The sequence below is a fragment of the Lampetra fluviatilis genome, chromosome 17, assembly GCF_964198595.1.
Source record: "Lampetra fluviatilis chromosome 17, kcLamFluv1.1, whole genome shotgun sequence".
NCBI classification, from domain to species: domain Eukaryota; kingdom Metazoa; phylum Chordata; class Hyperoartia; order Petromyzontiformes; family Petromyzontidae; genus Lampetra; species Lampetra fluviatilis.
The window spans coordinates 4,922,407-4,940,024 of record NC_136291.1 but is presented as its reverse complement, the minus strand read 5'-3'; the positions used below and the strand labels follow the sequence as shown (position 1 = coordinate 4,940,024).

The 17,618-nt window shown below is 45.4% G+C and overlaps 2 protein-coding genes across 3 annotated transcripts in view; both read right to left on the bottom strand.

Annotated features, from left to right (window-relative positions):
* The window catches only part of LOC144936852 (matrix metalloproteinase-16-like), a 52,282-nt gene extending 37,048 nt beyond the window's left edge, over positions 1–15,234 (bottom strand). For both annotated transcript variants that reach the window (XM_078864028.1, XM_078864029.1), the window contains exons 1-2: positions 14,974–15,234; positions 226–374 (exon numbers count right to left, since the gene is read on the bottom strand). In XM_078864028.1, coding sequence (XP_078720154.1) covers positions 226–374; positions 14,974–15,108 — 284 coding nt within the window. In that variant the 5' untranslated portion in view covers positions 15,109–15,234. The remainder of the gene's footprint in view (positions 1–225; positions 375–14,973) is intronic.
* A 279-nt stretch (positions 15,235–15,513) lies between these two features.
* Positions 15,514–17,380, bottom strand: LOC144936854 (uncharacterized). Its single transcript, XM_078864030.1, has 3 exons — positions 17,314–17,380; positions 16,486–16,637; positions 15,514–15,660 (listed from the first exon to the last, which is right to left on the bottom strand). The coding sequence occupies exons 1-3, from the start codon at positions 17,358–17,360 to the stop codon at positions 15,527–15,529; spliced, it is 333 nt and encodes a 110-aa protein (XP_078720156.1). The 5' UTR covers positions 17,361–17,380; the 3' UTR covers positions 15,514–15,526.
* Positions 17,381–17,618: the final 238 nt, after the last annotated feature.

Genomic DNA, 17,618 nt, shown 5'->3' with positions numbered 1-17,618 from the left:
CCGATTCTACAAGGGAAAATGGAAGGTAAGTGGGGATGAGGAAGGAAACGAATCAGTTGGCAGGCCGATGTCTGCAGTTGGATGGCACTCTCCACGACGCTGAAGATCGCGATAGATGGAAACCACCCATCCATGGACGACACCAGTTCGAGAAATGTTTTATTTAGTCATTGTTCTGTAAAGTTCAACCAATCGGCCAGAGCAGAGAGGCGACTGCCCACTCACCGGAGGGTGTCGGCATCAACAGTGCCGGTGACGTTGATGCCGTAGAACCGCTGCATTGCAGAGACGGCGGCCGACATGACTCCTGGCGAGCGGATGGTGGACATGCGGGCATCTCCCCCAGGCAGGTAGCCGTACCGTTGCAGCCACGCCTGCAGTACCCGCAGCACAACCACCATCGCACACACACACACCACGGAGACACACATTTGTCTGGCGTCAACAGCCACAAAGGAAAACAGCCTTACGTATGCACTCTATGTTTGAACTTCTTTCACGCCGTACATAACCAACCGTGCTAATCAGAGGTGCGGGGGAAGGACAACAAACGAAATACAGAAAGCAGCTCGAAAGAAATTCGTTTTCAATTTTTATGATTGTGCTGCATGGCCTTTTCGCGGTTGTGCACGGCAGCTGTGTTTTTGGGCTGTAGCGCGGTGTTGTTCGTCAAGATGTCTGACTTTTCTCCCCACTTGCCCGAAAGTTTCTTTAGGAACCGAACTCGGTTTTCTGCGAGACCTCCTGGAGAATTGAGTTTTCTGGCAAAAATCTCCCAGAACATTGGGGCTATACGTCGGGATGGTCGTGCCGAAACAAGCACCGCGGTACAACCCCAAAAACACATCGGATAGCCTCCTAATTGCTAACATACTGTGCGCGTAAATACCCTCCACATTTTCGGCCGCTCAGACGTTACACAGAGTTGTCCCATGCCAGCGCTTGTGGGTTTGCGGGAAATTCACATTCTATTGGAAAATCCCTCCAGGGAGGGTTAAAAAAAAAGACTATATATATCTTAGCTGCCCAATGTCAGAACCATGTCTAATTTGGAACGCAAAGAGAGTAAGGGCAAAATAGAGATGAACAAAAAACTAAAAGAAACAAATCTGCGATGAAGTGCATAGTTAGTTCAATTCAATCCAAATTGTAGGTAAGCTCTTCACATGTGTGGAAAAAAACCTCTCCAACAGAAAAACGGCAGAAATAAACCAAGTAAAGATCAGTACTGTATCCGTCTCTTCGGAATCAAAGTATACAAATGAGACACTGGTGATTTCTAATGAAATATTCAAATATAATTTATAAAAGCTACATTTTCAAACACTTTGGGCCGGTTTTTTGGTTGTTATTTTTTTAAACCAATTAAAATATTTTGGACAAGCTTGGAGCCTCTCACCTGTTGCAAAAAAGTGCATAATTGTCTACCCAGCAACCATTACTGTTCTTACTCAAGTGCCCGAGTTTACGGGAAGTGACTTTCAAAGGCTAGGGCACTAATTTGTTAACATTCACACTGCCCTTCACTCACTTGGGGGTGCAAAAGATGAGTGTGGGGGTGGGGTTTGGAGTCAGCCAAATATAAGAGTCAACTTCATTGAACAAATAAAAAATAAAAAACGATCTATCCTTTTAGACCACAATCGAACAGAAAGAACTTTGCAAAGCACCATGAGAAAGGGATGTCAAGAGGCGTACAAACAACGCCTTAGATTGCTATACATGTGCAGCTTAGTTACAAGGAATGCAGAACCGTCAAAGCATCTAAACAAAGCTCCCTACATAGTCAGCCTATGAGCATGGGCTATATAAATCAATTGGCACCACAGCAAATGCAACTACAGTACTCCTAAGGGGTAGACGCCACATCCCAGCATGTCGACTGTGCGCACACTCAAGTTTAGAGACTGCGGACGCTCTGAGATTGAAGGTCATTAGTGCATGCGAAGGTTGCATAATTGAATTCGCTCTTGTAACGGTGCATCGATTAACATCGATTCTTAAGCCTAGTGCCATGCGTTGAATCGTGCGCGTGTAAGAGAGTACAAGTTTTTCTTATTTATACCAAGTCCGTAATTATAATATAATTATAATATAATTATAATATATATTGGAGGGGACACATCCCCCCCCAATATTCAAATATGCTCAAAATGCCCCCCCCCAATATATTGCTATAAAAAATATTTTTTAATTATAATAATTGCTATGCTATGTAAATAAAAACAACAATTTGCTAAACCTTGGCCACATTATCTGGACTTTTCTTCATATAACAATGCATAGATTTCTGTTTATAGTATTGTGGTTTATGGTTGCACTTTATTAATCCCTAATCTCTGCCATTACATACAATGAAACAAGAAAAGGTACAAAAGAAAAAACAGAGCAATGTAATACAATACACTAGTAGACATTATTGTAAAAAATAAAAAGTCCATGCTATGTGTTAATAAATTTTTTAATATTTTAGGCAGGAAATTAGTTTTCAAATTTAGATATATTTTGTTCTGGGAGGAGATCCAGACCCCCTGGAAGATTTGGTCCCCCCCAATGTTGACTCCATGGCTACAGCCTTGATTTATACAAATCTGCACATGTGGAGTTTTGCGTAATGAACTGAAAGAACATTGCAGAGAACTTGGACGAGCAAATCTAGTGCCGGATTATCCCAGTAGCAAAAGTAGCTACATATTCTACGGGCCCCGCACTTTCAAGGGCTCCGCGCTAAATGCTTTCAAGCTATCAATTCCGGTTCAGTGATTCTGCACTTGCTCTATTACTAAAGTACTATACTGCCTTCAACTTTTACGAACGACTGTGTGTTTAAGGTTAGCGATTTGTCGTATTATCTGGTTGTATAGAAAATGAAAAAATACAATTACTTTACTATGCAAGTGAAAAATTAGCGTTGTAATATTTATGTGTTTCTTTTTATATTTAGGGCCCCTTCATACCATATGCTACAGGCAATTACAATAAACTACGACGTTTCGATCGCAACACAAGCGTTCGTCATCAGGAACAGGCAGTTATTTTTTTTGTTATTTTCTTTTAACCTATCTACGCGACTTTACCGAAAGACCCAAAGAATAGTGAATAACTCGTTAAGATAATGATTTGTACTTACATAAGGTTTTGTAAATACAGTGCAAATCACATGGTCATATACAGCACGAGTATTTCAAGCAGTTATTTGTAGTAATTTGTTTTCCTTTCCGATACTTTGCACTCCGATGTTGTTTTGTATTGTTTGTTGTTGTTGTTGTAACTTTCTGACCTACCCCTTACATATTGTACTGGATATCTGTGAAAAAGAGCTTCATAGCTCATCGGATTTCTCCAGGATAAGTAAAGATTCTGAATCCGAGTGTGTTGTTTAAAGATTTATGGATAATTGGAATTATACACATTATTACAGTTTAAACATGGGAGCGCATGCAATTAAAACATTGAAATCTATAAATGAAGTTATGTACTTCAAGGGAAAAGGAATAACGCCATCAGACATCATTTGATGGGGTTTTATGAGATTTTTTCAGATTTATCGGAACATGCCTGAGGCACGCTCAGATAGCTGAATGTAGCTATGGGAAGAAAAACATTATTACAGTATTGACAAGACATGGCAAAAGTACCTTCTGCAACACACAGCATAAAGATAAATATTGTGCATTGTTTTAATTCATCAATGAATTATTAACTGTATTCTAGAGGCTATGGGGAGCTAAATCCCATTTGTGGGACCAAAGTGGAACTGCCAGGGGCGAAAAGTAACACCTCATTCTCATTGTTCCAGAACTACGAGTGAATTCAGAATGATAATCTCTATTTATACTGAAGGAATCCGATGACCTATAAAGCTCTTTTTCACACGTGTCCAGTAGGGACGGGTCAGAACGTTATAACAACAAGCATTACAAGAACACGATAGGAGTTAAAAGCATGGGAAAGGGAAACAAAAAACGCATGACAAATACAACTCAACTATTGTTTATCTCATCAGGTAAAGCCCACCGAGCTATATTTGCTTCTTTTTCAGAAGTGACCTGGCCACAAATGATCGCTTAACGAAGTGGCTTACAACGTGGAAATTTATCGCAGCAAATAATTTAAATAATCTAAATGCACGATTGACATACCTGTCAACCCATACGATTTACCCGTATTCTTGTACAGGGACATTAAGTTTTCCCTGTACAAAAAAATGTGTATATTTGTTTGTGTTTCTCCCTTGTGATGGCACTTTGTAGGATGAACGTTGAGATTTATAAAGGCACGGGGTGACCAAAAAAGTCTGAATTGGTCTGTAATAAGGTAGGGCACTGATAAGGGGTTGACGGGTATGGATTGGTATTGGGATATTTAACAAATTCAGCAGCATATATCTAAAACAATAATAACAACAAACACACCTTGGTTGCTCTCTATGCAAATGTACTTGTCAAGTGTGTTTTAGTTTGCTAATTAAACTAAAGATTATTTTTGGGTCAGCAGGCCACTACCACCATAAATTGGTCTGACCCACAAAGGGCAGGCAATTTAAAGTCGAGTTTACAAAAGGGCACACAATAATGTAACAAGAGTGTGGAATATCTCACACTCTCGGTAAAGAAAAACAACACAAGTATACTTTGTGTTGGTAAATGTGCAGCCCTGCAATTGTTTTTTTTCTCTCTCACCAATGCTGCTAGAAAAAGACCTCCTCTACAGGAAGCTCAAGGGAGCCCCTCAAGAGAATAGTTGCCCCCTTCTTCCGCAGTGGCCAGATGTCTTGGGAGAGGTCGAAGTACCCCCCACCATACACCCACAACACGTGACCCCTGCCCGTCCACTAACCGTGGTGTATCAATTCATACTGCCGAGTTGACAAGAGATGGGGGATTTAAGGTTGCACCCATTGTCTGCCTCGCCTAGAGATTGAATCGAACTTCTGGATTGCAAGTCGAGTGTGCTAACCATTGCACCGTGGCGGCGTCCCTGTACTTGGTACACATCGAGCGGTGCACAGAACAGCCACCAAAAGCTAAAGTCACATTCTGAGCAGCTGAGCATGCCTTGACTCAAAGGCTGCAACTTCCGGAGGGTTTGAATACCGACATGCAGGCTGAATCTAACTCCTGTTCAGCAGCAGCTCAGCGTACTGCACATGTGTCGAGAGTGTGTGTGTGTACGTGTGCTGGCGTGGGGAGCGGTGGTGCAGCGGTTAGGGCGCTGCGCTATAAACCCGGCGACCCGAGTTCGATTCCCACTCACGGCCAACGCCGGTGACGATTATCTGAACCGGTTCTGGGCCTCCGCTAGGTCGACTCAGCCTTAAATGAGTACCTGGTGCGATGTGTAAACATCGGCACTAGGGAGACAAAGGCGGTCAGGCGTGGTGCTGGCCACCCACCCCCTGGTGTGCCGTGCCGGCCTTCATAGGTGCTCGCTGACAGCACTTGCCCCAACAGTCTGTTAAGGCTGTACGGGGGATCTTTGTCTTTGTGTACTTGGGGAATGGTTAAGCAGTGGTTAGCACACTGGACTACAGCAAAACAAGTTCAATTCCTGGCCATGATTACATCATTCGAAAGTGATATCTGCACCTCTGTTCTGCCTTTCCATGATTGACTTGGCCTTGCATCAGCACCTATTGTGGTGTATAAGTGTATTGGAACACAATCCTTATGAATATATTGCCCCATGTATAAGGGAATTGAGGGGATATATGGTAAAGGCTGTGGCACCACAACAGGGAACTACAGGGATGAGACTCTCAACTCATGATGCCGTATTTGATTCAGCAGTGGAGAGACAAACATGGCCGGGTGGTTAAGTGGTGGCTACATCACCCCCTCACGCGCCATTCTGGCCTCAATAGGTGCTTGCTAACAACAATTACCCAAAGGACATAAGGCTATATGGGAAAGCTTTGTATTTGTAGTTGGACTTTGTGAAGTATTTAAGTTTACATGTTACATAAATGACAGCATTTATATTTTTTTTAAAAGGCAAACTATCATAGCACAGCACTTTGCTTCCTCAGGAGAAAGGACCGAAAACACTACATGTGTCTTTATTGTCCAATTTAAGGAATACTTGAAATGTGAAAGAGCTCAGGAAAAATTGTTCAAGGAACTGCACAGCACCTCAAACTACCTCTGCATGTTCCCCAGAATTGCCATTGGCACAGGCTAATGAATGACTGCCATCTATATCTAGTGGGATTTTGTTTTTGATGCTGAAGTGTAACTTAGCAGGGTGTTTCATAATTACGGTATAATGAAAGCAGTCGACATTATACTGCTACATTGAATATCTCCTTCCCTTTATTGGTAACATTAGGCTCATGTTAAATGTGTGCTTCCCTAACTCCAAGGCTAATCAGATTTTGTATGAAATGCAAAAATCTTCCCATACTGTCCTGTCCTTGGGAGAGAATGTTAATCATGCTGGCCAATCTCCTTGGAGAATTTTAAAAGCTCACAACTCCCTTGGCAACAATGGACCATTGAGAGGCAATGTCATGAAATACATATTCAGCCCTTTGTCAATCCACTGCTGGATGAAGGCCTCCTCAAGCTGGGTCACACATGGGGTTTGTTTTGTATGTGTTCCGTACATAGCCAAATGTGCTATGCTGGTCAGTGTTGTTGAAGGGGAAGCGGTGAAGGCCATGGAACGGTTCAGATATCACTCACAATTGGTGCTAACATGGCCGGGAATTGAACTCAGGTCACCGAAGTTATAGCATAGTGTGTCAATAACTGTGCCATCACTCCACCAGGTAAAAAAAAAAACTGAATGTAGAATAATAATAATAATAAAAATCACAAAATACAATGCATGACAATAACTCAACAATTTTAGATGCGATTTTAAATTTAACAGTGTCATTTGTTATACTTCCTATCCTATCTTCCCAATTACCTGCAGTACAAATCCTGGCCTATCCAAGGGAGCCATCACACTAGCTTATTAAAAGTAAACAGAAGAGATTTTTTTTACATTAAATAAACATATTTTTTGCTATATCACAAACTACACGCTGAAAATTGTCATCTGTCACTTGTTTTAGCGTTTTCGTCTTAACACGTTTAATAAGATGTATAATACATAACACATGTGCACACATAAAATAAAGTTATAACTGGAAAAGTAAGCAGACATGCTCTGCAGTAAGAACAGAGGTAGGCTGCTGGTAAGGACTTATTAAATCCTGGACAGCACAGTGTGGCCCAGAAATCTGAATAAGAGTGACCTAGAATGAAAAAAAAAGGTTTGTCTTGGAAATATACACAGAGCACACACACACACGCCCATGAAAAGTGAAGCATGATATACCAAAACAACCCCAACTATTTGGCCTGATTTTACTTTATCATCTGCTATGTCAAGGACATGAAACTCCAAGGCTGCATGTGTCAATTGCCTACTATTGTCCTCTTAGTGCACTCAATAACCAGTTCACTTACCCTTGTAAATAAAATTAAGCCTCTGGGATTACCAGAACGATAACTATGAAGGGTACCCATTAAGCAATGGCATATATGCAGTCGTATCCAGCAGTGGAAACCGATGGGTGACCTTCCGGCAAATCTTGTAAGATTGTAACTCATTATAATAAGAGCGATTGCTGTATGGGAATTATCCACAAAATAAAACGGGGATTCAATCACTTTAGAGCATGGGAACTAGTAGCTGTGCCAAGAGTGGATACGTTCTCCAAGGCATTAATGTGTATATTTCTGGTACTGCATCTCACAACATGGCAATACTGTCCTGCATTAGTTACAATAAAATATAAAAAATACTCTATTAAAGTCCTATGTACAATAAATACAAATTCAGGTCTTTTCTCGTAAAAACAGGTATGAAAGTTGGTCAAACGTCAGCGTGGGAACCAAACAATGAGCAGTCGAAGGCTGAAAAAAATGACCATGCAGAGGCTATACACAGGGACTTTCAAAGCAACCACACAGGAAGCTGTAACAGCAGCAGCAGCTGGGCCCCAAATGGGGAGGAAAAAATAAAACTGGGGCCTTTTGCTAGAGCAGGATCCCTACCTACAGAGGCACTCACTCCTAATGGGCCCTATCCAAGTAAGGAAATCGTGAGATTTTCAAATGAACTCGGGTCACTGGAATTGACTTAGCAGCGATGAAAGGTGAGTGTGCTAACCTGCACTGTGCCTCCACAGCTCATATTGATTAATTGCAAACGTCGTTTGTGATTCTGTCGATATCAACATTAGTCCTTTAATAATTAAACCGATGGCTAACATTTACTTTCACCAGAAATGGAGAAAAGTGATTTCATGGAATTAGAAGAGTACAAAAAAATCCGGAATGGGTTTGTTTTAGTTTCTTGTGCTCAGTAATTTACTCTACTTTTCAGCGGTGGCATGCTTTGTTGACATAAGGTGATCAAACCCAGCTTTTAAAGTATAACTTAGGTATTTAACATAAAGGTCCAAAGTACTTCAGCCAGCAAGACTCTCTGCAAGACTTGAATGCAACGACATACGACTTTATTGTAAATGCCACACTAAAGAGCCCATAACTTTTCACCAACATTGCAAATTAGCGGTCTTTACCTCTCTATACCTGCAGGATATTTAACATTGATATATTGACGCATATAAAAGACTGATGAGATTAAGGTTTTTTCTTCCTCTTTTGGGTTTGTCTCGTGATGCTGCCATCGTGTAGTGGATAACGCGCTCGGCTTGCAATCCAGGTCAGCGGTTAAATCTCCAGGCACGGCAGTTGAAACAATGAGCATTCTGGAGGTTTCTTAACTCCCCACCACCTGTCCACCCAGCAGTATAAATGGGTTCACCACTCTTGATCTATGAGCAGGTTGCGTGTGATCGGATAAAGTGTTGTTTTTTCCCAACTTTTCCAATATGTCATCGTTGAAAGAGTAGGCCAAAGTACCATCTATAGGGCTCTCTAAAGCTTCCTCTAGTCTAGGCCCGTTCTAGTAGAGTGAGCAATTTATTCAAGTCGGCACCTTTACGTTGTATTTACTCAGCTGGAATGAATTGGCCCAGCAGTGCCCTGTTTGCTTGGATGGCTGATTGATATGATCATTATTGGTCTCCTCTTCAAGTCAGTTTTGAAAATCAGGAATTGTTTTTTCAACAAAAAAAATATTTTTTTCCCACCAATAATATATTTTCCCCGCTCTCCTGGAGATTCCTGTCCCTTACGTTATGATTCCTTGATGTGCTTTGCAAGTCTGACTCAACATCCATAAGCTATATCACAATTTGGTATTGACCAAACGGTAAGATACACGTGGGTAAGGGGTAATGTGATAACACGGAGCGTTGAGTAGGGCGCTATGCACGCACTGCTAAGTGGCACTGCGCTAGGATGACCACACACTCCCTGAAGAGTGAGATCATTACATCAGGCAGTGAAAATTCAATCCTGTTAAATGTTTCAGGCCACGGTGAGAGGGAAACCCTTGTACTGTGCCGTATTAAAGTGTACAACGTGCAAAGTTGTGTGTACAATTTCACCGCGCTATCAGCTATGGATGGAATTATTCAGCGCCCTGGCAGAAGCAACATATTTGACGCGATTTAATTTAAGAATTGTTTTTTTTATAATAATGATAGCGCCCCTAGTGGTTGCTGTGGTGATATGAAACAATTTACATCGGGAGTTATTGAGATAATAAAAATAAAACATAATAAAATAAATATTTTTTATAAATTATTAAATTATTATATTATATTATTATGTTTTATTATTATTTTATTATTTTCCTTCTACGTGACTTTACCAAAAGAACCAAGAAGATGAATCCCTGCAGTCACGAAAGCTTTAAATCGAAAAAGTTATTGAGATGTTTCATTTATGGCCCTTTGTCAAGCCACTGGTGAAGGCCTCCCCCCAAGGCATGTTGTTGTTCATAGGGGTTGCTTAACCATACTTCACCACGCTCAATCAGCGTGGGTTGGTGAAGGTGTTGTTTCCAGGACCAGTTCAGATATCACTTGCCACTGACGTTTGCCATGGCTGGGAATCAAATTCAGGTCACCAGGTGTAAATATGGCACTCCACCCCATACAACCATATACAAATGTATTCTTACACAGTTCAATGCATGTAATTATCAATAATAATCCTCCTAGCTGTCAAATAAACTGTACACACATCACATCCGTGTGCGTACTGCATTTATTTAGCTTACATGTATATACTGTACATGTATTGACAATAATAGAGAAAATATAAAGTTGCAGGTTTGCACCTTCTTGCTCAAGCCACTATTGACGGAGTTATAGAGCCCATCTCGAGGGTATTTGGCCTACTCTTCCACGTTGACCAGATATCTTGGTAGAGGTAGGAGTATGAGATGAACCCATGTATACTGCTGGATCTACAAAGGAGGAGGGGTCATTTAAGAAATTACCACATTGTTTCAACTGCCGTGCCAGGAGATAGAAATCGAGCTGGTGACCTCTAGATGTCATGTCCGGTGTGCTAATGATCCCAACCACGAGCAGAATTCGCCCTATATATTACCCATCCCAATATGGTAATGACAGCCCCTCCAAAGGGAATGTAAATAATGCATGCTGTTTATTTGTTGTGTAGGGGTTAAAACAAGAAGGTCAATACATCATACAAAGGGGCTGACTTTGGAAACACAGCAGACGAATGTGCATATACTGCAAAACGGCACATTTAGATTGATTATACACGACAAGCAATGTTGAGATCACGCGCGAAAATGCCAGCCGCAAATACTGGAGTCCCGGACTCGAGCAAATGTGAATGCTGAGCCAGCAACGTCCCTTGTGAGTCCAAGCTTGAGAGAGCAGAAAACAACTCTGATGTCTCTAACTGGTGGCCAATTCTCGCAGTACTCATTTATCCGGCAATTGATTGAGAGTGGCACAGAAATTTTGCGCTGTGTGTGCGTGTGTACAAAGCAACTTTAAGCATATATTCCGGCTGCTACGATCACAGAGAAAAAACAAACAACACACCGGTGTCCATGTATCAGCAAATGCCGAATGTATAAATGTTAAAGTGCCCTGTGCTATTGCATGATCATCATCGGTGTGCGATTGTTTTGGTACACGTGGTGTATGAAATGCTCTTTGAAGCCTGCTTTCTTCCAAGGTCCTGCTTGTAATGCAGGCCATATATAGACACGCAAAAAAAAGACAAAGATCCCCCGTATAGCCTGCGCAGACTGTTGGGGCAAGTGCTGTTTGCGAGCACCTATGAAGGCCGGCCAACACCACGCCCGGCCGCCTTTGTCTCCCCAGTGGTGATGCTTACACACCACACCCGGTACTAATTTCAGGCTGAGTCGACCTAGGGGAGGCCCATGACCGGTTAAGATAATCGTCACTTGGTGTTGGCCGTGAGCGCGAATCGAACCCGAGTCGCCACTCCCCATTATATATAGACAACACACAAGACACACAATAGTCTGTGTCCCTCCGTGGGATATTTGCATATAATCCTTTATGATCACAGGCAAAACAATAGCCCACTGCACACGGACAACAAACGAAATTTAAAAAAACATTCGATAATTCCGTGACTTTGTACCAAAATAACTTATTAAGCATCCCCTTGACTTGCAATCAGCCAGCACACAGGGCTGGCTTAATAACGCGCCTTAAACGCCGCATGTAAACAACTCCGTACACAAAAGAAAACACTGGCTGACGTGTCCATATGCAACGCCTTGCCTTTCTGTAAATATATTCGGGAGCGCACCGTGTTTAAGCACGGCAACAGGCCACCGAAACAACAATAGAGGCCCCCCCTCCCTCCCCACCAATGCATGTTAGCAATGGCTCTTTAATACGAGCAACAAAATGCGATTATGTTTCCCTTACAGCCAGCGCCTTGTCTGTGCTCTCCATACACGAGCTCTGCCGCTTACAGCTGGGACCCGTATCAAGTGTTCACAAGATTGGACGGAGCCGACAAAGAGAGATCCACAACCACCGATTATTGTGCAGGGCTGCTTGGAGCCAAGGGGCTGTTAGAGAGGGCCACGTGAAAGCGAACAGTGAGATGGTGCTGCAGAGACACTCCCACGCACAGTCGTCTTTGTCTTCCCAGCGTTGCTGTTTACATCACTGCAAACATTAAGGCCGAGTAGACCCAGGGGAGTCCCCAGCAAACTGGGTTAAGATAGATATTCGCCACTGATATTGACCGTGAATGGGAATGCAACTCGGGTCGCCGTGATCACATGGCAACACGCCAAGCTGGGCTGCTAGCAGGAGATCCTGCGAATCTGTTAGCTCTAAACCGAGAGCATTGAGTACATACAGCCAATACATTTTTATTGTTTTATATTTATATAATTTTATTATTTCCCTTCTACGTGACATTACCGAAAGAACCAAGAATATGAATCCCTGCAGTCACGAAAGCTTAAAATAAAATTTTACATACAGCCAGTCACTACTCTCTTATCATCATTGCTTTGGAGCGGTGGCGCAAGTGATTAGCGCACTGAGCGTCTCTCTCTCTGTACCCGGTCACACCAAATGTTGATTCCCTACCACGGGTAACGTCAAACGACCCCATTCACCAACCCGCACTGATCAGCGTGGGAAAAGTGTGGGCACTGTCGTCACACTGCTGTCACCCAGCAGTGGATACACATCGGTTTAAAACACAGAAGAGGGTCCATGTAATTATGATAGTTTATATTTTTGCATGGACAGTGCTGTGACACGTCGGTAAATAAGACGTACGTTTCGTGTGACATACACACAATGCAATTGCAAACGTAAACAACAACAACAACAGGACAATGCAACTTGAAAATCTGGGTCAGCGTGGAGTAAACAAAGACCTTGGAGAGAACGTAACACATCCTGATCGTGCACAGCTTACGTCGCAAAAAACACATAAAAGCATATTACGAAACACGTTCAAAACAAGCTGGAAATAGCAAAGCAAGCAAGTAGAAAACACACACACAATGACTGCGTAACATGTAAATTAATCATTGACATCTGGTTACTGCAGAGCAGCATTTACAGAGGCATTTAGAGCTCAGACAATGAGATTAGAGTGAATTCCAGTCCGGTGTTTGCTTGCTTGCCTACGCAATTCACGAAGCCACCCCCCCCCAATATCCGCCCCATCTCCCCCAATAACATTATCGGCCAGGTTTGTAACAGACACGATTCTGGAACCATCATCCAAATTCCCCCTCCATCTATCCACTTTCTCCCCCAATCATTCGGTCATCATCCCACGCTAGGCTATGCTGTGAGCGCTGCTGCTGCTGATGATGCTGCTGCTGCTGCTGCTCCTAGCGTGTTGAATGATGAAACACACGAGGGCGGACGGATGAACAAAAAAAAGAGGGCGCTTAAGTTTGCAAGAGGCCGGCAGAATTGTGACCCGACACCTTGCGAGAGGTTCCCCCCTTTGTTTACGGTGACATTCTCATTGTCTGTCGTGCACGGGAGAAAGTCCCCACGTGGGGTTTTGACAAATTGTGAGTCCGGTTCGATTGCAGCTCACGGACAACACCAACAGTGACGATTAATCTGAACCGGTCCTGGGTCTCCCCCCCAGGTCGACTCAGCCTCAAATGAGTACCCGGTGCTGTGTGTAAACATCGCCACTAAGGGAGACAAAGGCGGCCGGGCGTGGTGTTGGCCACCCACCCCATCTTTTGTGCCGTACCGGCTTTTATAGGTGCTCGCTAACAGCACTTGCCCCTACAGTCTGTTAAGGTTATACGGGGGATCTTTGTCTTTGTACACAATGTGTGTGTGTGTATATACACATCGCGTCCTATACACACGTGCCATATATATTGTATGATATGAAAATGCACCGAGATTCTATCGTGTATTGTCTGACTGCCGTATACGCGTTGGTGATGCTCCAATACGCAAAAGGGAGATGCTATGGTCGTGCAGATGTCACGCTGTGATGTAAAATCGATTTATAACATCTCTTACGCAATATCTTTGATGGATACCTCATGTGCATATTCGATCGATATCTCATAAGAACATCTGATGGATATACACGGGTATCTCTTCGGTATAAATAAATATTCCGACAAAGATTCCGAAAACTGACAGGCATATGTACCTCGGTGATGGATATGCATATTGCACCTCACGTGTAAGTCTGTGATTGATATCGTATCGGTGATTATCTCAGCCACACGTACCTCTCTAATGGCATTATGGATATGGTATGGAGATGCCTCTCCAACTGTGGCAGGCACATGTCGGGTATGAACATGCAACCTCTGTGCCGGACATATGGACTGTATCTCTGTGGTGGCAATTCACGTATTCCCTCTCTCATGGCATGTATACTTCTGTGACATGCAGATGCACCGATGTGATTGAAACCACCTACCTCGACCATGGTACACGGTGGATAGAAATGCATTCGCCTCTTTTGGGTTGGCATGTTCATCTGTGCTGGCCATGCACATGTCTATTGTGGCATGTTGTCCTGTGTCCACGTAGAGTGGTAAGTGCCTGGCTAAGCATGTGTCTTATTGTTGCATGCTGTCCTGTGTCCACGTAGAGTGTAAGTGCCTGGCTAAGCATGTGTCTTATTGTTGCATGCTGTCCTGTGTCCACGTAGAGTGGTAAGTGCCTGGCTAAGCACGTGTCTTATTGTTGCATGCTGTCCTGTGTCCACGTAGAGTGTAAGTGCCTGGCTAAGCACGTGTCTTATTGTTGCATGCTGTCCTGTGTCCACGTAGAGTGTAAGTGCCTGGCTAAGCACGTGTCTTATTGTTGCATGCTGTCCTGTGTCCACGTAGAGTGGTAAGTGCCTGGCTAAGCACGTGTCCTCCCTCCCTCTATGACGACGTCGACAATTCGGCACATGCACTTCCCACGATGGGACAGACACGTACATCGGTGCCGGCAAAATGGCACGTTCGCCCCCAGCACCCGTGTGGTGTGTGTGTGTCTGTGTGTGGTGTGTGTGTCTGTCTGCGTGGTGGTACCTCCGTGCTGAACGCGTCCTCCGCCAGGCAGCCCGTGCCCCAGCCTGTAATCCACGCGTACACGAGGCACAGCAGACGGAGCGAGGGACGTCGCTCCGTGCCGCCGCCGCCACCGCCGCCGGCAGATCCCGCCATGGCTGTGGCAAGAGACGGCCACCCCCGGGGCAACCCTCCCTCCTTCTCCTTCTCCTCGTCGTCGTCTTCTTCCTCCTCTCGTCCTCGTCCTCCCCGAGCCGAGACACGGCTCCCGCACCACCCCAACCACCCGACCCACCGCTCCCAGCCACAACAACAACAACAGCAGCCGCCGCTGCTGCTGCCGCCGCTGCTGCTGCTGCTGCTGCCGCAACACCCTCCTCCTCCTCCGGTCTACGGCACAGGTTGGAGGGATGAAGAGAAGGCAGCCTTCCCAATCGCTGCCGCTTTTCCCCGTCAACTGGGGTCCACGGATCTCCGACGGATGCCGACGCTGATGCTGCTGCGAATCATGAACGCTCGGCTCGTACAGAGGACCCCCTCCTCCTCCTCGTCCTCCTTCTCCCCGCTTTGCTTGCTACGAGACGACCGGGCAGCGATGATCTCCTACGGCGACAGTCCACGGTGTGGGCAAGGCAGCAGCAGCAGCAGCAGGCTGTGCACGCCGATGATGGGAGCGCTGCTGTATGGGGATGTCATCTCGGCTGTGCGCTGGGAGACGAAGGGGGCATGGCGCACGGCTATATGAACTGTGGCGAGGAGCATTGCCTCCTCCTCCCTCCCTCCTCCTCCACCCCCTTATTACCACCACCCCCCCTACCCCTTCCACCAATGTCTCAACCAGCACCCCCCACACTCGCAACAACCCCGATACCCAGCTCGGCGACTACCCCCCCCCACTGCCCTCCACCCACCAAACGAGAGGCACATCCACAATCGCGTAGCCCGCAACGCCACACATCCACCCCGACCCACCCACCCACACCGAGTCCCAATAGCCCCCTCCTCTCCCACGCTGCCTCCTACTGCTGACCACCGCTGTCTCGCCACACCCCCCACCCACCCATCCACTACGTTCCTACCCCCCACCCACCCAACCCACCCACTCATCCACACACACACACTCATCCACCCACCCACACACCCACCCACACTACGTCCCCCCACCCCACCCACACACCCCCCCCCCACTACGTCCCTACCCCCCACCCCACCCACCCACACATCCACCCCCCACACCCCCCCCCACTACGTCCCTACCCCCCACCCCACCCACACATCCACCCCCCCACACCCCCCACTACGTTCCTACCCCCCCCATCCACACCCCCACACACCCCCCCACTACGTCCCTACCCCCCACCCCACCCACCCACTCATCCACCCACCCCCCCCAACCACACACACCCACCCACTACGTCCCTACCCCCCACCCCACCCACCCACTCATCCACCCACCCCCCCAAACACACACCCACCCACACCCCCCCCCCACTACGTCCCAACCCCCCCCACCCCACCCATCCACCCACCCACCCAGCACCAGGGTCTCGCTTGACGCGGGCTCCTTTGTGCCGCGTGGAGGCACCCGCGGCGTGGGCCGGACGCGCACGTGGGCGGCAGTGACACTCGTTCGGAGGGCCTCGGGGTGGCAAGACGCACGGACAACGCCCGTGTTCGATCCACTGCTGGATGAAAGCCGCCGCATTTTTTTTTGTTTTGTTTCACGGCTTGTTTTCGCCATGCCTAGCTCACGCTGGGTAATTGTGTACTGTGTTATAAACAGAGCGCACTCAATACAGTAGTTCCAAAAAGGCATCATTCAGTTGAATATACTCTACTGTGTTAACTGTGCCAATAATGCACGCTTGCATATATTGGCATATTAAACGACAAAAGAATTTGTGCTCTGTTAATCCACTGCTGGATGAAGCATGCTTCACAACTGTGGTCAGTACGTGTGAGTGAAGGGGACTCACGGTCAAATCATAGATACTGGAATAAGTGAAAGTAAACCGAATCTTTTACTCCCCCTGTGGCGAAGGCTAACCTAAAATTATACGTTTCCGCCTGTTAGTCTTCGTTAAATGATACTGGCTATGTAAATGCGCTCATACTCTCGAGGTATTCCACAAAACAAGTGAACAATTTAGAAAAAAAAGACAAGAAATCTATACCAACCATATATTCACCAAGTGAATATAGATTTCTCCGCGTGCCACCCTGTATTTAAGCCAATGATAAGCGTCTCCTATATGTCTTCTGTGTAATTAAGTACATTATAAACATAAGACCGTGTGTGTGTGTTATTGCACTGCAGTAACGTTTACTCAATCACCTATAACACAGCCATGCAATGCGCACCTTTTCTGCAATGTGTGTAGCCAGGTGCTGCCCGGTTCACGTCGCATGCTCGGTGAGAGATGACCACTTGCGGAGGAAGCCTTCATCCAGCAATTGACTGATGACCATGGCTGATGATGCTGATGATGACTAAATGTCTATAGAACATCTGCACGTCCGGTGACTACACAACACTCACCGCCACAGCACTGCCACATAGGCGCACGATGTGTATAAACGATACGTAATCATACACCGGGCGGTGAATACCGTACATGCATCATCACAGGGATATACTATGTTGCAGGAACAATACACAACGCTAA